Source organism: Poecilia reticulata, linkage group LG15 (genome assembly GCF_000633615.1).
Source record: "Poecilia reticulata strain Guanapo linkage group LG15, Guppy_female_1.0+MT, whole genome shotgun sequence".
Taxonomy (NCBI): Eukaryota; Metazoa; Chordata; class Actinopteri; order Cyprinodontiformes; family Poeciliidae; genus Poecilia; species Poecilia reticulata.
In genome coordinates, this window is record NC_024345.1 from 2856889 (window position 1) to 2881313 (window position 24425).

At 40.7% G+C, this 24425-nt stretch overlaps 1 protein-coding gene across 2 annotated transcripts in view; it reads right to left on the reverse strand.

The window, feature by feature from the left end:
• Nucleotides 1-2256: 2256 nt before the first annotated feature.
• The window catches only part of slc8a1b (solute carrier family 8 member 1b), a 149864-nt gene continuing 127695 nt past the window's right edge, over nt 2257-24425 (reverse strand). For both annotated transcript variants that reach the window (XM_008428820.2, XM_008428819.2), the window contains exons 8-11: nt 14175-14360; nt 13388-13477; nt 8369-8472; nt 2257-8251 (exon numbers count right to left, since the gene is read on the reverse strand). In XM_008428820.2, the coding sequence (XP_008427042.1) occupies nt 7979-8251; nt 8369-8472; nt 13388-13477; nt 14175-14360 (653 nt within the window). In that variant the 3' untranslated portion in view covers nt 2257-7978. The remainder of the gene's footprint in view (nt 8252-8368; nt 8473-13387; nt 13478-14174; nt 14361-24425) is intronic.

The window sequence follows — 24425 nt, forward strand, 5'->3', positions numbered from 1 at the left end:
CCAACTAGGCGCAGCGAGAGCATTACACGTTTTCGATGTGCACCGTTACTGTGTAAACACAGATCGTAATCAGAACGTTATCGTGTAAACGATCCAACAAAAACGGAACAAAAGTGCCGTTTTTGTTGGATCGTTGTCGTGTAAACGCCCCCTTAAACTCCTAGAACTGGCTTTAACTCTTGAGTTAAAGGAATTCTATTAAAAAACAGAAACACCTGCTTTAAAAGGAGACTTAAAATGTTCCTTTCTGTGAGCACCCTATGGATCATCTGATATTGTTCGAACTGGTTCAGATCTGATATCACTTGCCTTGTTAAATTTCCTGTTCCCAAGTTCTCTGACGAGGCCCAGAAATTTAATAACGAGTCAGATTTCTACCTCGTTTACCTCATTCAAACAAACTCTGTCTGCTGCTGCCTTTGCTCTGCTAATGCGCAGTTGTGCGCCTTCAAAATAAAAGCATGCGAGTGGAAGATTTTAAAATTCTTCGCAACTGAGGTGAAATTATTGGTGGGGACGAATGTGACTCTCTTCAATATTGGTGGGGACATGTTCCCCCCCGTTCCCCTCCCGCTTCATACGCCTATGGCTCCTCGCAACATCCTCAGATAGTGTTGTTGGCATTGGCATCAAATGTATGAATTTTCCTCTGGGTATAAATGTGTAGGATGTTAATAGCGAGTACACGATCCAGAGAGCGTTGCAGCCCACTGCATGCTTTTCACAGTGTTGGGTTTGATGTGAAGGAATGTGCTTTACGTGCTGCTGCTGCTGCTTCCTGTACTCGACTTGTGTGTCGAGTTCCCTCCTCTCTCAGCGCCTAAGAGGCAAAGGCAGCCAACACTGGAGGTGTTCACTTCCAGCGGAATCAAAGCGGCGTGTGGAATGTCGCACATCTCCACTCAAACCAAGCCGTCTCACACAACACGGCGAGTTTTACATCGTTATAATGGGAATTTATATAGAATTGAAGGATGTCGTTTCAAAAATTGTTTCTTTTTAATTGCTGGATTGATGCATATGTAACCTGGTTGTAATTCTCTTTTATTATAATTACACAAAATGTCTTTTTTTTTGTGGTTATTTGTCTTGTTCCTTATCTTACTGAAACACCTGTCATTGTTTTAACCGTGTTACTTTAAGATCGGAAGCCCCGCCCTTTTATTTCTTCTTCTGTGGTTTTGTCTTTAAATTGTTTGCGCCCCTTAGCCCCTCCCCTTTTGTCATGTTGTCCTGCGGGGAGAGTTGTGTGCTTTTCATTTTTCCATCTAAATCCATTCAGTTTATTTATAGATCTATTAAGTACATTTTTGTTATATACTTTTGTCTTGTGTAGGACTTGGAGCGGGCAGCCTATAACACGGTTGTTTTGTCTGTATTTTCGTCAGAAATAAACCGAGAATCATCCTCATGAAAGAAACTGTGTCACGGTCCATTCACTCAAAAACCAGCACAACGCAGAAAAGGATCCGGTTACACATGCACACATCTCACTCTGTGCTGGTTGTCCTCATTGTTTTGCTTCCCTGAACAATGTGTCGAGCAACACTGTGATGTAGGGTTAATTACTCTGCTGCGCTTACGATGATTGTTTTTGGAGCGCTGCGCATGTTTTGGCGAGGTACGTAGGGAGCTTGGAACCAATTCAATGTTCATTATTTAACAGCATAATTCAGTTTTCCCACATGCTTATTTTTAAAGATGCAAAACAAATTTCATTCAGGTCATGATGGGCTTGAAAAAACCTTGAACCTTGTTTGAAATTGGGCCGGGTCGTCGAGGGCGCATCTGTCGGGTCAGCTTGCTATAACCGTCGTTTTCCATCGGACGCTCTTGACGCTCCAAACGCGCCGCAACGGCCCTCAACTCACCGCCACATAGACTTTGAATGTAAACCAGACGCTCAAAGCGTTTTTTGGGGTGAACGCACTGTAATGAATTAAGTCAAGCAAGTTTTAAGTTGTAGGCGATGTCCTGCATTAAAATGACTTTCCTTTAAAGAGAGGAAAGATCAGATACTCGTATGTGAACATTTCTTTTGAAAGAACATCAGATTAAATGGGGTGTCAGTTTTCTACATTTGTACTTATCGTGTTGCGTGAGATTAAAACGGATGACACTGACCGCACTTTTGTCTTCTGTGCTTAGCACAAAAGAGCTGGGGTGACCTTTGTTTGGTCCCCACTGTGGCTACCATTTAAAACAATTTCAAATCAGCAAAACTGGACACACTTTAGAAAGGCAGTGGACACAAGCTGTCTTTGAAACTGGGTATCCCAAACTTTATTTTACTGGACTTTTCAGAAGTACCATGGAGAGCAGTCACAGTTAGTGGCGACACACATACAGAACAACTTTCTGCCTAACCCATTGGTGTTAAACAAAAATTAAAAACACACGTACATGCCAACAAAGAAACGAGGCATATAATTATAAAACAAACAAGAAAAAAAAAAAGATTATTGCAAACCTAACTTGTGTTATTGTTCCATTTTCCCAAAAAGAAAAGAAAAGAAAAAAAAACCCCAAACAAACACACACACCAAATCAGCAAACGTGAAGTTCTCCGACTACACCGTGTTAGACGTAACGGGAGGACAGGCAGAGCGAATTAAAGAAAGATGCGATTTGAGGGATTAAAAATGAAATGTGAACGCAAAGGGCTTTAGTAACCAAGGAATCTAACAGATGGTTCAAAACAAGACAGATGGGGGACTTAAATACAGACGAGCGATTCTTTGAGACAGAAAGACCATTGAGGACACATGCAGATATGTTGTGCGTAACTAGATAAAGAGGTACAAGACAGAAAGTCAGGTGGGTGGGAGTCAGCATGGAGACACTGTTGGGTCAGTATGGAAAGCAGCCAGGCATACAAGACGCCAAAAAGATAGACGGAAAACGCGACGCGGCCTGAAATCGACGGCAACCACTCGACTTAAAAAAAAAACAACTGGAAAACAAAGGGTACAGGAAACAAACGAGTTGGTAGAGTTAAAGAAAACAAACCTATCTAGGAAAGACAAATCTGAATTCATGGAAAGGAGAGACAAGGCAGAGAGAAAGACAAGTTTTTAACTTCTCCAAAAAGGCAATATATGTCATTCTTGAGTGTAGCGAGTGTTCTTCCTTTTAAATAAATATGTTGAATTAATTCTCTATGGTTAGTGTATGGCCATATAGGTCATCCCACTGATAACACTGTACAGTATATACACAATATGATTTCTTTAAAGACAAAATAACATTTAGATGTACATACAGTATTCTTCATTTGTCAGAATACAGCCATGGTATTAAAAGTAGCAAGCCATGTATTTCCCCCGCCCCCTCCCATTTTCTGCTTTTTTTTTTTTTCAAATATTTAATTTTTTTTTTTTTTACAAATAACCCATGCAACTGCCATATAGATTTAAGATATATAACTCCGCTATCTCCTCTCTCATTCAATAACAGCAGATATTGCCTTTTTTTTTTTTTTTACATAAATCTCGGTTAATGATAATGTGCAATTAATTCAGAGACTCTGCAGCTTTGTTTGAATCAACAACAAAAAAATAAAATGTTAGCTCTACACCAAACGGTAACCAAGAAGAAGATCAACAGAAAGATCCAAATCTGTACAACATTCAGACTTCTTCCCGTCAAACACCACAGGAATGGGATACGATTCTCTATAACTATGTACAGGCATGTCATCATTCATGCACAGTGTCAACAAGTAGCACATCGACATTCCAAAACATGGAAAACTTGGCATAGGGAGAGACGGAGGGCGGGCGAAACGGTGGCTTTTTGGGGGAGGAAGTTTAACAAAGATTACTGCCTGTGTTTGGTTACTTCTGGCAGGACATTTAGAAAGAAAGAAAGGGGAAGGGAATGAAAACACACGAGGACAGATAAGACTTCATAACAATACACATGCTGGGCAGAAGGAGTCCATTGTCTCACTGGCCCAGAAATCAATGTATGGCTGTAACTTCATTATTTATTATTTATTTGTTTTTTTTTTCATCTTCGTCCTCCACATATTTTTTTTTCATACTGTCTTCTCTTTGTTAGCATCCTGTCATTTTATTTGTTAAATGTTGCTTTAAAGGTAGAGAATAACTCTTGGTAACTTTCTTTTTCTTTTCTTTTTTTTTTGAAATCCCAGCAGTACATTTCTTTGCTCATCTCGTACCAGAGGGGGAGTCCGTCCTTCCGTCCGTCTGTCCTTTCCCCTCTTTCCTTTGACTGTCCAGTGTTGCATGTATTTATTTCTCAGTCTGTCAGACAGTCGGTCAAGTTAAGGAGTAAATTAGGCAACAGAGACATATCAACTTTTACATTAGTAGCAACATTATTAATGGTTAACAACTGATTCAACACCACTGGATTATTATTATTATTTTTTTTTTTACAAGAACATTGTAATTACTGTGTAAATCAGTCAGAACAAAAAAATCTGTTTACAGCAAAAGCAACTCTGCTAGCGAAACGGTTCTGTAGCCGTTTCACTTGGCAACATGAAGCAGTGCAAGGTTTTTCCTTCCTATTAAAATCTTACTATTGAACATCAAAAAAAAAAAGCCCCAAAATGACTGCAGTCTACAGCTCATTTGTTTAATCAATCATTGCTTTTGCTTTGTGTTCTAGACTTGTTACTCGCAGGCCCAAGCCAAGAAGCTAACTCGAGAGCTATTGCAATTATTTACTAGGAAAAATAGGCTAAAGAATTTAAAAAAAAAAAAGAAAAAGAAAACAACTGCCTGTTTTGTATTTACAGTCATAGCTAGCAGGCTTGCTGGTTGCCGCTAAACATTTAGCCAGTAAATTAGCTTCCCCACCTTGGTTCTGATGGTGAGAACCGCTCCCGTTAGCTTCACGTTAGCCAAGGCCGCCAGTCACGGTAGGCATATAGAAACTGCGTGCAACAATGCTGGTGTTGCAAGAGAGAATGCTCGCCTTTTAGCGAAAGAAAAACGTTTGTTTCTGGTAAAATTGTGCAACAGAAGGTCTGAATGCAAAAAAACCCACTGCATTGTTGCAAGTGCTTCATTCCTGTAGACTTTCTGCAACGTCTAAGAAAATTCATGTCTTGAAGTCATTTAAAGTTAATGCAGCTTCTTACATTTTGTTTTGCACGTGCTAGCATAACTTCATTTTAAGTTGTTTACAGTGTATAAACCTTCAGCTCCATGCCAGTGAAGAGACAAATACATAAAAATTGACCTAGAAAGGTTTAAACAACACCCATTTCCTGTAGCTCCTTAAAGAAATGTGATAGTATATTTGGTGTTTTTTGGAAAGAGATGTTGATTAGAAAACCATTTACTGGATGGGTTACAAATATTTCTGATAGAAAGATGTCCCTTTGGCAAAGTAGGGGTAAACTGCCACTCCAAAGGCTTCATACGACAACTACTGTCTAATACAGAGCTTTTCATATTCCAGAGTTGGGTTTTTTTCCTCCGCCATTTTGTTTCATTAGCAACGCAAGTGGCTGTCTGAGCCAGGTTGTTGGATATTTATCCGATCAAACGTCCTCTACTGTCAGCCAATTGTCTACAACTCTACTCAGCTATTTTATAAAACTTAGAACATTTATAATGTCCTTCAAAATTCTCTGGATTTATATCCAATGAAGGCCTCGGCTCGACTCTCACTGGCATCGACAACGGTCTTCGACAAAATTACTGCTAAGTTTACAACGGTTTACATCTAGTCCAGACTAATTATTTTACAGATAAAGTTTAAAATACTGTTTATTGTACATCAAGTAAAAAAAAAAAATCTCACATGGGAAATACTTGCCAATTAAGTTGCATACAGTAGTGCTATAGTACAAGTGTGTGTACGCTGAGATCCTTATGGTTGTAGCTGAATAAATAAAATAACAGTCTGAAGTCTAAACTTCTCACAGTCAAATTAGGCTTATTAATATTTTGGGCTCCTTTTTATCCCCCCCCCGTTGATGTAAAGTTTAACATCTCGGAGGGTATGTTCACCGTTTTAATGTGTGGTTTTGGATGAGTTTTGATTGGTTTTGCAAAGTCAGGTAGGTAGAATGAACGTACAGTAAAACTAATGTTTTAATGTCATTTATTTATTTTTTGTTGCCATTTGGACCACTGCCTCTCTGCAATCAGACAATGAAATTCTTCTCTTAAGCTTCCTTAGAAGTGTGCCAAGTTTTAAATTTAGTCAAAGTAATAACACAGAATTTACAGGACAACCATTCGGGTCCTACGTTATTAAGTAAAGCTGGACTCTGTCTGACTGAAGGGAACTACGCCTTGTTATGAGCTGACGTAGCTTAAAGAAAGACCAACAGCGTTAGTCGAAATGGGATAGGACTCAACTAGGGATGTGATTTTTATCTGAGCAAATCGAGACAATAATCAAGCACTTCTTAGTACTAGACTCAATACTTTCTCCTATGAAGCAAAGTTCTATCAAGTAAGAGTCAACAAAGTTCATCATCATGTGTTACATTGCCCTCGCCGATGACCAATGTACGTCTGTTCTAAGAATGACGAACCAAAAGCCAGAATCAGGAATTAGTATTTTGTTGTAACAAAGCCCTTGATATTAGAAGAATTCAAACGGTTCACTGAACAACCGGCACCGGGTTGCTTAGGAGACGGGATGTTGTCCAAACTTGTTTTAGAGAGTCAAACCGTGTAAAACAGATTTGACAGAAAGTCTATCAGGTTTTGCAGATATGTGCATGTATGATTTTCAATGATTTCACTGAAATATGGTTGTGGAAATCTCAACTGTGGGAAGAAATAAGACGCTCCCACAGTGTTAAAAAACAAACAAACAACAAAAACAATAAAGATTAACTTTGATATTAATGCGACGACTATGGTTTCTCTAACAGTTTTTAACGGTAGAGTGGCCAGCGCGTCTTCTCAGACATGGCCTTATTAAAGGTAAAAGCACATTAACCCCCACCACCAACTTTGATTGAGAAAGGACCTTAAACCATTTACATCTACAGTATAAAGCAACAAGAACGAAGGGCCCTTCGAGGGGGTGGAGGGGGGCGAGGCGTGCAGCATTAACCAAGACATTCAGAACGAAATCAATCGAGTTGAAACGTGCATCCGCCTCAGAGTATTTACACGTGCCACCCTGGCGATGATCAAAGTTTCGCCACACGGAATGGGCCCCTCCCAGAACAGAAATTCCCAATTCAGCATTTTCTACAAGCCGCGAGAGTCAAGAGGACCTCAAGTACAATAGCATTTTTGTCTTAACGCAGCAACAGTAAAAACAAGAGGCTTTTTTTTTTTTCACAGTAGTTTACCATCGTCCTACCGCGCCTAAGCACATAAACACACCCTCCTACTCCTGCAGACACACAGATTGTTGTCGATACTTGGATGTGGCCGAGAATCCGGTTTGTTCTTACTGTGTGTTGCGCTCGCACTGACATTTTTTTTTGGAGCTGGACAACAAGAGAATCATTGCTCCGACTTGAGGAGGTCTTCCGTTTAGGGCACATCGTCACACTTGGAGCGCTGATGATCGGGCTGAATATTTGAAATATGTCTGATTCATCTGGGAGAAAAGACATTTATCACATCTGTGCATGTCAGTAAGTTTGTCTTATGCGTTTAAACATGAATTTGGTCAAGATAGCTTGATGCGTGAGGATTTGTGGAGTAAGGGGAGAATTTTTCTTTTTGTATTCCTTTTTGCCATCAGTTGAGTAATTTCTGTAGTGGCTTTAATTCTCAAGTATGATGTCCTTCCGCGCGCCTTTGCTTCCTTTCACCGCGTTTTTAGATGCTTGAGTGCGCCTGAAAGTCCTTCACATGTACATACATCCATTCATTTGTCATTTAACGTATTGCACAAAGGGAGGGAGTAATAGATCAATAAGACAACCTTAAATTTCCAAGAATCCATTCCTTTATTTTCCCTTTCTTCTATCCTTCCGGTTCCTCTGTCCCACCCTTCTCTTTGGGATCTTCCGCTCGCTCTCTTAAAAGCCTTGGATGTGGCAATAGGCCTCCAGTGAGGAGAAGAGAATGTAGAGGAGCCACAGGCTGAAGAACAGCATGGTGGTCAGGGCCTTCGCAGTCCGGGGCCCACCAAGCTCCCCGCCGATCTCCGGCCGCCGCCGGTACATCAGGATGGCAACGCAGATGAAGGCAAATATGGTGAAGAGTGTGACGGAGAAAGCCAGAGTGCCGGGGTCGACCTTAAACTCGCGGCCCTTGCTGTTGTGGTAGATGGCAGCAATGGACCAGGCCACCTGCCAGACGGAGGCAAACACAAACTCAGTGATGTGGAGCACAGTTAGGTTTTGGAAAAGTGTCGCTGCAAAGGCAAAAACAGCAAAGGGAAACATTGAAATTGGCTCCGTACTCACCCCGATGCCCAGGAACACATTGACAGCATTGGAGCCTGTCACGTTGCCAATGGAGGCGTCTGCATACTGATCTTGTATGGCTGCAACTTTACTGGCAAATGTATCTGTGTGGAGAGAAAGAATAAAAATGAAAAGGATTGGAGAAAACTCACCAACCCACTTTTTCATTTTATTTTTTTGGGAGTTTTATTGTAATAATAGTGGCCATATAAACTTTGGTTTAGGTCACAATCAAAAGGCTCATCTTTAAAACTACAAAAACACTATTATTTTCATGCTTTTTCTAAAATTCTTCTAGCTTTTTAGACAATGGGTGAATTCAAAAGAAAGAAAGAAAAGGAGGTAAAGGGAATGAATGGTAGTGAATGACAGAATAATGTGAGAAAAAAGAATGAAAGACATGAAGAAACAAAAAGTGAGAACACGACGGAATGAAATAAGGCAGATTATAAAATGGAAGGACATAAAGAAGCAATGAAGGGAGTTGGAAAGGTCAGAATGTAAGAAGGACAAATTGAAGCAAAAGGGCAACAGATAAAAGTCTGAAAAATGGAAATGTTTGTCCATATTCTCGTTTTCTTTTTCCATACTTATAACCCAGAAAATGGCAAATCAAATTTTACGATTCTCCAAATTTTCTCCAGTCTGCAGAGGAACAAGATCGCTAAACTTTCCTCCTAAGGTGTTCAAACGATCATTATGAAAACAATAAAAACACTAATATCACTGACAAAGTACCAAACCCCACCTTGACACAGTCCAACACTGAATTTCACAGCCTTCATCCTAATATACGAGCGCCACACGAAGCCAGGCACGTGAAAATACACGAGCCTTATATATGTTGGAGAACTTCAAGCTTTTTGTGTTTAGTCCCACATACATCATGTTTTTGCACATACCAACACACACTGCATGATACGATGAAGCGACAGCAGCTTCACATTAGCTTAGCTTTAGTTCTGTAGCCTTTAATTCAGGTAAGCCTGCAGAGCCAATTTCCAAATTCAAACAGGAAAGATTAAATTAGGAAACCATAGTCTTGTAGCCATGTTGGCTGTCCGGGTGAGAAGGGATTTATTCCCCTAATCAATAATTTAGAGGGATGAATCTCCATTTTTATAGACAAACAACTTTTGGCCGGGTGGCTACAGAGCTCCACCCCCCAAACGCTCTTCCTAGCTTCATGTCTGCCAAGCAACAAAAGCTCTGAGGGGGGAACGCTCTTTATTACTTTACTGACAGAATATATGAAGGCGCTGCCAAATCTTGACAATAGGCTTTTCGGGTGAACAAATAGCCAGTCAGCACTCTTTTTCTCCCGCTAATTAGCCAGCCGCGCGCCATTGTTGCAGGAGTTTCCATCTTGTTTTTATCCGGCCGAGGCAGAGCGAGGAGAGAAAGGCAACGTAAAAGCAGAGAGGTGAAGGAACAGAAGATGAATAAGAGCTTCCTGGCAGCGACGGCCAAGTTGGCATTTGCAGTGGGATGGAAAAAAGAATGGCAGGAAGGACAGCTTGCAAGCGGAAAGCGAGGGTCAAGACAACGGGCTAAAATAGTCCGGCAAAGACAAAACCAGCCCTGCCTCCCAATGCACCTCGATGCTTTCAGAGACGTTCCGGTTTGGCCCAACCGTGGCTCTGTTTGTGTCAAGTCCGATGTACCATAAGCGAGTTCCAGGAGAGAAGTGGCCGCATAAACAGCGCTTGTGTGTTTTGTGAACGAGGCCACCTGGGTCCAATCTAATGCCATGCCTCCACCAGCTGGCAAAGGCTCGCGAGTGTGTGCTTCAGTTGCTCTTGCGAGTGCTCTGCGAGCCTGATTTGAGTGGGAGAGTGTGTGGGTGCCTGCGTGTTCAGTAGCTCACTGCATGTTTGTGCAAAGCGGCTTTGACTCTGCGACTCCTTCTGACAGTACGTCTCCGCGGAGAACGTCCTGCCCTTTTCCTCCTCTACCTTGCCGTTCACCCCTTGCCTACGTCTCCAGCCTCTCTCTTCCCGGTCTTCTTTTCCCTGTTGTCTCTTAAATTGGAAGGAGGAGGCTTGGGAGTGTTGACGTGTTCAAGCTGGTTGTTTTTTTTTTTTTTTTTCCAGCTTGTGTTATTTTCCTTTTACATTTTGTCCTTGTCTAAAAATTGGCAAAAGCATTTTCCGCCCCGAAATTAAAATGTGAATGATTTATCTTATCTGAACACTGATTACAAACATCATCTTTTCTTTGCAATCTTTTATGAGTCGTATAAATAATTTGACCTTCTTTTTATTTAGAATACAGGTTAAATATGGTAGATATTGTTCCTAAAATAATTCCCAAGTCATCTTTCGGTTAAAAAAAAAAGTGGTGTGGATTTGTTTCCAGAATAACTACTTATTGTGCTACTACTTATTTTTAACTAATAGAGAAAAGGAATTACACATGAATTTTGCAGTATCCTCTCTGTTTATTGTGTTTATTGTAATGCAACAATCTGAGTGCATATAGTACGTCTGGGGTTACAGAATGCAGTTTGCACCTGACAAAAATAATGTATTGCAGAGGATTTACTGGTTATTGACGAGGCAAAGTGACTGTGTGTAGCTACAAAAAACATTAGCAATACCACTGCTACTGCTGAAATAAGGATGACAATAATGCCAATACTATGTCACAGATAAATTGGTGCAGAGGACTTATGATGGAATATGTTCTGCTGTTATGTAGCAAGTGCACTGCCCAGGCAGTTTTGGTATTATCTAACTTTTAACTTTTAAATCAAACTGCATTTTCTGAATTGGTAGAAACAGTCACATCAAAATCAGTTGAGAAATGTTTCGCGACTTAAATGGGTTTTTTTTAAGAGCTATAATTCTATGAGAATCGTGATATTTTCTCGCCTCTATTTTGTGAATGCATACTGCCCCTTACAAACACCCTTTAGCCCTAAACTAATTATTGCAAACAAGACTTTTGCCAAGTCCAAACCCATTCAAGTTACCATCCCTCTCAACTCTCTCTGTCCTTTTCCTCAGCTCGGTGCCTGTTTATGCGCATCATCTGAGCTAACTGTGATACACGAGGTTAATCATCTTGGAACCGCAGCACAGGATGGGTTTTATTAACTTTAATGGCCACCACACCAGGGCTCGGTTTCTCCGTGTCAATGTGTGTGAGCTTGTTTATGTGTGCGTGTGTGTGTCAGAGAGGCCAGGGAGGTTCTCTTAATCGGGCTGGCGGCCTCAGGAAGGCGATAGCACTTTTTATTCCTGTTCTGAAACTCTGCAGACCGTGTGCACATCTGTTTGCAGTCGACTCTTTGGCGTCTCCTAGCTGATGTATCGGTCTGTGAACGCGGCTGTTGGCAGGTGTGCATTTTTCTCTGGGTGTGTACATGTGTGTAAGATACACACAGCACATTACCTTCATCCCCCGAATAGGAGGACGGGCCACCTGAGTGCAACTTGACGAATGGGGCTGCAATACCAAAACGCTGTGCTCGCAATACAACAGGTTGTGTTGGCATTTCTCGGGTTACGTGGTTTGCAGGTAAACATGTCGGTTCTTTGGTCGTTTGGCATTTGCAGTATAATATGTAATCGCACGACAAGCGCTTTAACTTCCTATTAGGGTGAACTGGGCTTCAAATGTCTTATCCATCAACCATGTTTCTGTTGGCCGTAATTGCCGTCATGGAAACAGTCGAACTGAACTGTGTAGAAAAACGCTTACTCCGTATTATAAATGAGAGGAAGAAGGACTAATAACAAAAATTCCTGGTAATGGTAAATGTGAAAATGCCGACAGAATGATCCCTGAAGGGGATCACTGATTAACACACATCTATACCTAAAATCGCTGACCAGAGGAAATTTTGCTCATAATGACCTTATGGAGCTAAATGCCAAATGAAAAAGGGGAGAAAAGATTTGATTAAGCTGATGGAAAATCCAACAGTGGAAGATTATAATGAACATTTTTGAAAAAAAGATACAGTGATGCCTGTGCGTATTTCAGAGGGACTTGGAACAGCTACTAACATCGAGGTATTCAAATGACTGATGACCTTGTTTTTTTCCCAGGAGTTTTATTTTTCCACCTCAGTGGAGCACAGGGTAACAAAGCACTGTACCCTCCCCCACCTGTTGCTGCACACTGAATCAGCAAGCTCAAATGAAGGCGAGTCTGTTAAGCAGCGGACCGCAGCAAAAACATTACATTATGCGCAACAAGCATTTCAAAATGTACAATAAAAGCAGCAGGGATTTATTTATTTTTTTCATTTTAAAGTAAATAATTCAACTTCAGATATACCTGTAATAATCATTAGTCAGAACAACTGCTGGGTTTTTTTTTTTTGTTTCATTAAAAGTTGTTTTTTTTCTAATACTGTGACGTCAACAAGCAACTACATTATTCCTCAAGGTTATTATGCTGCAAGAATCCCAACGCTTAGTGCAACTAAATGCAGCATTAAATTTAGTGACTTGAGGAGCCTTGCACATTCATTTTTAATTAACGGAGATGCTATCAAGAATAAATGAAACGTTAATTTGAAAAAGAAAATCTGCTTTTGTGTATAAAAATGCTTAGATGCTCACAAACAACTTCTGGTGACCGTTTGTTTAGGATCGATGTGGTTTTATTCGACGGAAACGATGTTTGGAAGTCATTCTGACCTGGCGCCGATTAGCTCTGAGGTTTCCAGGCTCAGCAGGGAATTCGGTGAACTTAAATGAGATTTCTGTGGCCCACAAGGTTCTGCTTGGTAGGAGAATGCTGGTGCTTAGAAAACATTTTTCTGCCTCTGCCTTGTGGGTAAGTGTAAATCTTAAACCATGAGGATAAAACGTTTAAAAACGCCTGATGATAAGTGTTGAGATATTTGCTTGTTGCTTGTAAAACTGTTGTTTCCCCATTTTGGAGAATTAAGCTTTCAATTTTTGTAAGCTTCTATCAATTTTTGTAAAATTGATAGAAAAGAAAAAAATACATCAATCCCCTTACTAAATCGTCACAATACTCAGAACACGAACATGCTCTCACCTGGCACAGACGTTCCCAGCGCCACAAATACGACCGCTGTGACGGAGTCCTTCAGGCCCACGGTGCAGCCAAAGTGAGAAGCCAGATCCCCTGCAAAATATCACAGGAAGTGCATCACAGTGATGTCATTTAGACAGGAAATGCTAAACGTCGCACTGCATGAAGCTTAAAATGGCAACCTGGTCAACGTAAACAAATGAGATGTAGAAATATTAATGTATTCACTTGTGCAAAAGTGAATTAACGTCAGCTTAAAAAATGACGTAAAATAGACTTGATTCAATCGTAGAAATATATTTGAAAGTTTTATGTGGATCTAGTTTGATAATTACGGTTTATAACTAGTAACTAAACTAATATATTTTTTACACAGAATCGTTATGAGTATAGATGGGCCAACAAAATATCAAGAATTTTGACTTGACAGCTGTCAAGTGAAGGAGTTAGCTGGCCTGTACATGTTAAACATAAAAATGGAAAGTTGGGTGGAAGGAAAAAGTATGTCAAAAAACAAGGTAGCAACCAGGAAGCACTTCATGCTTCCTTCGATTTCCCCCTCAGGACTTTGCACCTGTTTACATTGCACAGGGGGTGCCAATACTTGCTTGATAGACCGTGGTGACACTGTGCAAGATGATCATTAAAATGAACAAATATGAGCACTTGAAATAAAAATTCTATGAACGAGTTTTTGTTTTTTGGAAATAAATACAATTCACAAAAAATATCCTAATTTATCACGATGCACCCTTGCGATGAACTACTTCATTTGGGACTTTGTGCTCACCGATGACGGCAGTGAGCAGTCCGATCATGCAGATGGACACGACGAAGCAGGCCCAGCCGCTCCAGTACTCGGTGGGCGGGACGAAGGCGAACAGAACCTTCCAGAAGACGGTGAGGAAGTGCATGACGTAGTCAAAGCACGACGGCAGTTTCTCCTCCCCGCACTCCTCGTCGTCATCATCCTCACCTGGCAGGAAGAAACAGAGTTCGGGTAGAGCCTAGTTTAAAAAAAAAAATGTTATTTCTCAAAACCGAAAGAATCAAGGACACAGCACGAACGGGTAAGTGCAGATGTGAACTCTGCGGTGCGGTTGTTTGTCAGAAAAGACGAAGGTTCAGATGAAAAACGACAACAAAAAACCCCCCCAAAAATCCCCCCAATTATATCTACTTTTCGAATGTTGTGATTCTCGAAAGGTTTTTCCATGTTGGTTTCCGCTGCTGAGTGATTTCTGCTGGCATTTCTGCAAAGCCTGTTTGGCTTAATAACCATGGAAACTGTGGAGTTGTTTACCGGTGGGTGAAGCTGATTGCTTACAGTGAGATGTCAAATCTATGATGAGTTTAATGATACACACAGTCAAGCGAAAACAAAACCAAAAAAAAAGAAAAAATGCAACGATGGCACAATGTTCCAATTCTTTGTGCAAAACAGATTCACAACGAAAACAACAACAACAAAAAACACTTGTACAGCCATATTTGCTGTCTTAATCTTGAAAAACCTCATCAGTCAACTCAAATAAATGTCAGGTCAGTAATTTGTGACCCGACTGCCCAACACGTCTGTGTAATGTCAGTATCGGAGTCTAATCACTTCCTCAGGACATGAGCTACAGCCATCCTGATCGGCTCTCTCAGAGTGTGGATATTGACTGTGATTAAATGCAAGAGCTGCTGAAACATAAAATTTAAATTACTTTTCCAGCTCGATTAAAAAAAAAAAAAAGCCAGCACCCCTTCCTCCCAAAACCCCCCACTCCCGTTTCTGCTCCATTTAGAAAAGGCTCAAACCAACGAGTAATGGAGGCTCCACGCTGCTTCAGTGAAACGCCGTGATTGGGTGAATCCCAAAGAGAGCAGTGGTCTCCCATTGATTTCATTCCAGTCATCCACTTCCCGTCTACTACAAAACAAAAAAAAAAAAAATAAATAAATAAAAAAGATGCTGATGCGATTCAGTTCCCCTGAGCAAACCAAAACAAACGTTTCCACACTTAAGTGAGGACAGCGTGGACAGTTTTCCACCAAACTTGACATCTGACTGTGCCTCCCAGTTTTTGCAAGATCCCACATTTGCACTTTAAAAAATGGAAAACATTTCTTCCAGGGTATCCTAGCTTTTACCTTGCACGCACGCACGCACGCACGCACGATGTTTCCAAGTATATGTAGTCTGGTGCTCTTGGAAACAACAAAGCTTTTTTATTTTTTGCTAAAAGCTAATTCGATTCACCGACTATAAAGGAAACATTTGGATCTGGCAGCTTAAGGGAACACGGTTGTTCACTCTGTAAATGGCGAGCTAATTCAACTGAGGTGTGCGGTTTCTGTAGCTTTGCGTTGATCAGCAACACAAACGTTGGTAAGCCACTTTAAAGTACTTCCATGGATTTTCTACAGGCGCCACAGAACCTGTAATTAAAAATAATGGCTGAAATCATCAAGCACAAACAAACGGCAAAAGGTCAGTGCAGCAGGCGACGCTGTCATGACGTATAAAGGCTCCAATCAGGCAGAGACGCTCGGCCATGAATTATAAAACGAGTCCAGTCATCTGAGTTATGTCACTTCATACCGTCAGCAGCTCTCCTTCCTGCTCACACACTCCATCATGGCTGACTGGAGCCGTTTTCTCGCACTGCCTGCCCTTCCACTTTGCATAGTGTCAGTGTGTCTTTAACAGCGCCAATCTCCTCCGTCTTCCTTTATCTACAAGCGTCATTTGTAGATGTAAATAATAGATTTTGCCCTGACATTTTCCATGTTTTTGAAATGCTACCTTGGATTCAAACAGCAGGGCACATGCGTTGTTTTGGGTTGAAGTAGACGGCATCATTTTTGACTGGAAGTGAATGAGGCTTCTGGGGTTTTTGGAGCAATGCAAGTATAAAATAAGAAAACTATATTTGTTTTTTGAGGTTTAGCTGCTTTAGTGTCATGGAAGTTATGCTACAGCTAAAGTATAGTTGAAAGTGTAGCTTTAGAAACATGCTCGTACTATTCCTTTTATATCCTTTATTTTATTTCCTCTAAAGTCGATGTTTTGTTGTCTGTTTTTCGTTGAACACTCAAATTCCAAAATCAAATTTCTTGGTTACACACACAATCCTGGCCACTAAAACCCGATTCTAATTTCAATATTAGTATAACTGCGACCATCCTCATCCTCACTTCTACCTTCATTTCTACCTTTTTTTTTTTCCCCGTTCCATCTTCTGAGCATTTTTCATTCTCTGACCATCTTTATATATATAACTTAATGCATCATATGGCATTTCATCTGCAACGTTCTGTTACCTTTTAAATTTCATGGCAAATCTCTCTCCATTGTGTGTGTGTATTATTGTAACATTTCATTATTTTGTGCTGTTACCTCATTAGAGCGAACAGCTTCAAATTTGTGTGCGCAAGGCAATATTTCCAATTGATTTGGTTTATTAGGGGGAAAAATGCAATTTATTCCAGCTGAGTTATAAGTAGGTCGTCCACCAGACTTTTCTCTCTTGCCTTGCAGAAGGTGCTAGATTGTTCTCGTCTCTTGCTGCTCGCCGATACTGTTCAAAGGTCGCAATCTCGTAGGGTTTGACAGACGATGATGAACTGCGGCTTGTTTCTACAGGCCGCTAGCCAAGCGAGGTGTGTGTCCACGACTACGTCCGCCTGCAGCACTCTGCTCTTTAAGTGATATGGTCTGTGCACAAGAGATTTGGAAGAATCCCGCCTGACACAGTGTGTTCACACAGGGCTCTCATCCAGGCCCACGGCCGAGCGACGCGGTTTGAAACTGATGTGGCCAAATAAGCTGCGGCGCAGGAAAGCCTCGGCTGCTAGAAAGAATTTCTCTCTAATCGCGTCCCGCCGCACGAGGAGAGGAGGAAGGAGTTCTTATGGGGGAAAGGAGACGTCACTTATCACAGGTTTTATTTTGATTTCTCCTTGAACATGCGTTTTTAAAGGGGAAGCATCATGTTGTACGTCTCGTTGTAATGTCACTCCCTCATCAAAGCACACCTCGACTGTTGCCCTGATTCTTTCATGCATATTTGAGAAATCCTTTCATCACCCATGTCAACAATTCGGCTGTGTAAAACACCTGTGTGGGCCCAGCACAGCCTAGCAGAGCAGCCCTCCCCTGCAACGCCGCGACTCGGCTCCTTCAGACTAGCCAACAGCAATTAGCAAACTGAACTGCGCATCTGCTGAGCTCATTATACCTCTCAGTGCAGAAGCTGGTCAAAATGTTAAATGGTTAATAGAGGAGCAATGTTATGTGATATATGTTATGAGTTTCAGAAAGAGTAGGAGGTTTTAAAGAGACATTGGCCCAATTTCAAGGTTTTACATTACAAAGTCATTTCATACACATATAGCATTTTCTTAACAATTGAAGTTTACACTTCATTGTGCTATAAAATGACACTATGTGCCTGGGAAACATAATACTGCCACTTTAAATAAAGCCTTGTCGTGTAGCTTTGACTATTTCAACACTTTCCGTAAATCTCTTTGATTAACTTTGTCAACAACTAAAATAATGTTTCTATTTTACTATTTTATCATTAAAACCAGTGATTAACCCTTTAGTTTTGAACTTCACTGCAAAACAACATACAATCTTACCAAGTACTTCTGGTCTAGTTTCTAGTGCAAATTTCTTAGTGCACTTGAAATAAGACAAAACCAAGATACACGTCACTTTTCAGCAGAAAATAGGATAAATCCACACTTCCTTAGTATTGATGGAAAAGTACTCGCTATAAGTTAATCTGCCAGTGGAACAAGACATTTTCCCATACTTCCTTTTTTTCACTTATAATTACTACTTTTTAAAATTAAAATTAAGGAATTATTGACTTAGAATAAGCTCCAAATTTCTTGCTGTAAGTTAGTTTTGTCTTATTTCAAGCACTAAGGTATTTGCACTAGAAACTAAACCAAAAATACTTGGTAAGATTTTGTGCATTTTTTGTAGTGCAACTGGTCCAAACTAAGCCAACCACTCCATTCTGGCAGTGCTCATAAGTCATCTGTATCTTTTAAACCGACTACCACAAATGACTTAGAGGCGGTGAGATCCTCTGTACAGATTATGGGAAAACTTAATGTTGGTTCACCACAAAAAGCCGTGTACTGACAGCAACTTGGAGCTGCTCTGAAAGAAACTTCACCAAGATGAGAAAAAAATGTTGCTGTCTTAATGCTGCGTTACGTCCTTAGAGGGGTAACTCCCGGTCACTGCGGCAACCATCACCAACACGGAGTAGGGAAAGACAATCCATCATCTGTCCCTGCCGATGCCTCTTATCAACATCACTTGGACTTTGACGATTTCAGTGCAGTCACAGAAATAAATCACTTTGATTATTGAAACCACTATAAAATAGATTTGGCAGGCCTTAGACAAGGCTCACATTATTTCTCGAGCTTCAAAGTCTTTTCCTATTCACTTCATGCATTTAAAAAAATAAATACAATTTTTTTATTTTGAGTAAACAACCATATTTTTGTAACCTAAAAGAGACTTTTTTTTTTTTTTTTTTTAAATCGTGCTGCAGTTGGACAGCTGTGTGACTAATTATGTGAGCGTGGTCTGTCTGCCAGAATCCCCAATGACATGCTCGTGTTTGTATTCATGCACCAGCGGTCCCGTCAGGCCGTCTGTCAGGGGCACACGCTGAAACACAGACCCGGAGTCAGGCTGGCAGGTCCTCCAGCCGCACGAAAGCTTCGAGCTCTGAGCCGAAGCCTCGCTTTGGACTTCGTCGCGGACCTTCAAGCGTCGCCTGAGCCAGCCTTTCGATTCCTGGCCCGGAAAGATCTCCTGTCCATCCACGTGAAGCACATTTGAATTTCAAAGCTCCGGTACCGTTTTGAACACAGTCGGTTTCTGGGTTGATGATCGAACAAGTCATCCCGTCTCTGACAGTCTGTGATAAACACATCAATTAAATAATCGGCGATTTGGTGAGTCACTTATTCATCATCTATAAGTTACAGGGAAAAAAAAACCTTTTGTTCAAGGGAGACAGTGGGAAGACAACTTTGGGATTTTTTTATGCCAGTGCATGGAAACAAAAACATACAGAGCCCTGCAAAAATCATTTATGACCCTTAACTGTCACCCCCAAAACACTTACAAGTCAATAGGATATTTAAGCAAATTAAGCAACATTTTTTTAACATTAGGCAATAATAAACGTTCACATTTGAAAACATGGCTTGCATTTCTATTTGAGTAGATAGAGCTCAGTATATGTGTATATGAGTATGTGTGATTTAAGCAGGGCCTCACATTTATTTTGAATCATGTTAAACACCATGAACACAGGAATAAAGCTTAAAGGGGAAGTCTTAGGCGTTCTGTGGCCACATAGTATCACTTCATAGCTCAATAAAGTAACTACGTCATCTTCAGTTGTTATAAAAATGCTGCATATCAAACATGACGCAGAAGAAATTTGACTTTGCAGTTTTACACCTTGAAATTGGGCGTCTGTCTCTTTAAGAAGCTTTTGCTCTGTCGTTTCGCTGTCGTCACAACGACATTATTCTTCTGTTAAGCGTTTGCAAACGTTCATGGGAGCACGGGACTGAGCAACAGTTCACATAATAAGTTCAGCCGATTTTGATGAGGGAAGAAGATAATGACATGATGCAAAACTCAAAAGCTGATTTGACATAATTCTGCCCCTTTAAAGCAGGCTGAAGCTCTTAGTCGGGCCTGATGCCGTTCTACACACGTCTTCCCTATCTTTGTATCCATTCACCTTATTGGCATGGCCCATCCTCTTGACTTCCTCCGCAAATACACCTTTTCTCTGTACTTGTCTTCTTTCAGTGGTTTTCCATGAGTGCCACATTACCCACGTTCCCCTCGGGTGTAGACACACAGACGCCCATAAATAACACGCCCTCACAGAGGAGCGGGTGATTGAACAACAATGTGGATTCAGTAATTAGAGGGCAGTGGAGTGAGGAGTGGTTGGACATCCATCTTTTCCCTCCCTTCTCTTTGTCCCGCTCATTTGTTGTCGTAGCAGTCCCCCTCAGCACCTTGATTTCCTGTCCATTGATTTTCCCTCTCCCCCCTCACTCCTCCCATTGTTTTGTTCCCCTTTTGTCGCTGCATGTGCCTTCCAGTTCGTCTTGCTCATTCCCCTTTTCGACCATGTTATAACACCACGATGTTTTCTCTCAATCTATTTAGCAAACAGGCTACCACTTGAAAATTGGCTTCGTTATGCCGCCGTCTCAAGGGTGTAGTTTTAATTTGTTATTAGGAGGGCTTTTGGCCCTCCTGTTTTGCTCTGCCTGCTTTAAATCTGTTTTGTTTCTTGTTTGAGCAACATGCCAACAAGTCCATAAATTACAGTGCGCTCCTTCCTCCTTGTGAAATTTTATGATTTGTTTTTCAATGTAGTAGTACACAACGTGATTTTGTAGTATTTACATGTAATATGTCGTCACAGACACACAACATAGCATTGATATCTGGTGTAATTCTGGTCTGACAGCAGCATTACCTGGCTTAAGGCCAAAGTAATTCTGCTTTATAAGGAGTAAACTGCACTGTTTAATACCTCCGTGGTGCAGGTTTGAAAAATTCTAATTTAATTGTGAAGAAAAATATATTTAGGCCCGAGCAGCTAAGCGCTGCGAAGGCCTATTGTAATTTTTTATTGTTTTTGCTTCTAAACTTTGTTGAGAACCGACGTGTCAAGGTTACTACCACTTTTATTCAGTAACAGCATCAGGAGACAATTGTTAAGCTCCAATCTTGTTAGAAAAGTGATGCAATCTCTTGCATCAATAAAGAAAAAGAAAATCTACTCATTTCCATTTCTTTAATCATTCTTTAACCAAAGCATATGGACATTTGAAGTGTTTGAATGCATTTTTTATGCATTCTCTCCTGAATCAAACTGGTATATTTTCTTTTCAAGTTAATAAAATATTATCCTGGGCTGCAGCCATTAAATATTTTAGTCATCAAGACCTAATAAGAATGAAATCTTGATTAATCAAGGATGCTACAGCATTGCTATCTTTTTTTTTTTCTTGATGTTTTGTGCTTAAATCACTAACAATTGTGCTTCTCCGTCAGATCTGTGGACAATCATATGTCAACAATCTCCAAATTTGTCAATTATGTAGTCTTGGATGAGGGTTACCAGGACGTCCGACACGCCTGCATGAAGGCTTTTGTGTTCATGAGGTGCCGACGTCTCCAGCATAACATTATGTGTTCGACCTGCTCAAGTACCGCACCATTTCTGTTGATTGCCCAGAACATGATGCTCCTTTCTGAAATGTTTTCAATACCACGTGCATTTCTAGGCAGACGGGTTCTGATTCTTTGGTAAGAAGGTATCATTACCACCACAAATGGTACTCCATTTCCTCCAGGAGATTGCAGAAAATCTGTGTAGAAAAGCTTGAAGTCACCAGACTGTTCTCGCTTTACTAAAATCAGACACATATAATCATCTAAGGTTTCCCCCCCCCCCCCAACTCATATCCAACCTGCAGTTTGTGCTTAATTTGAGAGGCTGCATCTGGTTGTTGCTCCAAGAGCAAATATTAATAATGGAGCCTGCTTGGCATTCACTTCTGCATTTGAACCGTACCAGAGTTCACATCAACCGCACCGACACCTAGCTTTTTAGGCGCACCAGAATGCAGCATAAAATACAAAAGAATAATCATTTATTAAGAGGGAACGTCGGTGCTTGCTCTGCTTCCTTAGAGTAACTTACACTTGTTCCACCAGATTAAATCTCACGTTCAGTGGCTTTAGATTTAATTACACTTATAACAGCAAAAGCCAAACAATATACAGCCTTGTTGCGTAAAACCGAAATGAGTCGAAGATTTCTGTCTTTTTTCAGTATTCGAGTCATTTGACTCACTTCAGCCACATTATCAGCTCAGTGTTGAATGTTCTAGTCAGATGTTGCTTTCCATTACTGTTGAGAAAAGCTCCAGGCCATAGATATCCTCAGCTGCCATAAAACCATGCGAAACGCTCGTCTGCAGCCACTGAAGAACGAAGCTTTCATCATCAGCCCTAAATTTAAACTAATTACGTCCCTCCAATAGCCTGTCAATACGTTTCCCTTGTCCCACATCTTTTTGGAGTCGGGCTCAGTTAGTGGTTACATATGCAAACATTTAGGGAACGATTCGTCACCTCATTCAACTTTGAGCCATAAATAACCTTTAGGGTAGAGACGCTGTAGAAAACGACATTAGCACACACGGGTCTGATTCGCCTTCTGGGTAGCATGCGCAATGTATACCCACACACACAATCATATGGCCATTAATTATTTCCATCTATGTTTTCATGCATGTAATGCAGATGTCTAGCAAGAGCAATTAGGAAGTTCCTTTCAGCGTCTCAGATTATGAGCACCAAACCTGATTTGTTCCTTGGCCATCGCAGCGTCTCGCAGAAGTTTTGGCTTTCTCACATTTTGTTACGTTATAAAACCTAATGTGCTCATTGAGATACAATGTACCATAATATATTGGAAGTGAAGATTGCAGTTTCTTTTACTTATTAGTAGTTTATTTTACTAATTCATTGTTAATCTTGACACAGATGAATAAAATACATTCTGAAAAACAGGCTCTAGAGAAAATTTTACATCAAATATCGCCTAAAACAGAACTAAACTCAACTTTCTGTGTTAAAGTGAAAGTTGTTGTTCCCCGACATCAACTGCACTGCACACAGCAATCACTGCTTCATGTCTTCTGCTCCGTCTTCACTGTGTGATGTCAGTAACTGTCTCCAGTTGCCACCAAACACAGAATTAGAAACCCACAAAAGTATGAACMYSCACACACAYACACACMCSYACACAYACGCACRCACRCACMCSCMCMCMCMCCMCATCAACTTGCTGACATTTTGGAGGATTTAAAGACTCTCTAAATCCAGGTTTTGTGCTTTGAGATAAAGATCTCATAAGAGTTGTTGGGTGTGTTTAATAGACGTAATGATGTAGTCAGATTAAGGTACGGTCTTAAATGTTTTCCCATAGCTGTTTTCATAACAGATGGGCTGATTTAAAGCTGAACTCTTCAACGTTCTCCAGCGTTTTGGCAAAAATTACAAAAAAGCACAAGGTCTAGATTTGACTCTTGAAGCCTGAAGATGACGGAGCAGGTCAACATGTAAACATGTTTGAAACCGGCCTAAAGTTATTTATTTCTATCCCAACATCTGAGAGGCTATAAGAGATCATACTGTAGGCAATGAGGAGGATAGAGAATAAGAAAGATTAGACAAAGCTTATCTGTCGTAGATATTAAATCCACCACAGTATCGGTGACAGATGCTCTGGACTTCAAAGCCTCGAAGCAGCAGCGTGTATCTGAAGGGATGATCCATCACGTTACATCATGTCTACATTTGGGCTCGTTGTGTAACAGTTTCCATGGCGTGTCGATGCGAGTTCTATGGAAAACAAAATCCAAACAGTTCCAGTCTGTTCCAGTGTCACTAATCCAATATGTGCAAAAAAAGAAGAAGAAAAAAAATAGTCCATTTTATTTACAAAATGACCTGCAGAAAACATTTGGCCAAAGCACAGGGAGGCCTCTGTTGGCTAAGAAAAGCTTTGAAGCTGCTCTTTGAGTTGTTTGCAGATGTGAAACAGGCCAAGGTCGACCTCTCTGTTTAGAGTCGGTCTGTCCGTGCTGCTGGCTAGTCCAAGGAAGCACATGAGTGAGACGTTAGCACATATTTTTTTAATGCAATATTCTTGTGACTTTTAAAGCACCCACGTGGACAATAAACATTTTACATAAACACTGTTGCACCTAAAAAGTTGTCAGGATTGGACGTTCTGCAACAACTAACTTGGATTGAGATTTATTTTATAAAATTAAGACTTTGATTTGATACTTGAGTTTATTATCTATAGTTAATGGAAGCAGCTTAAAGTCACCTTTCTGCACAAAATCCCTCTGGGTTTTACTTCAAGCCTCAGTTTTGTTTTATGTTATTAATTCAAATTCA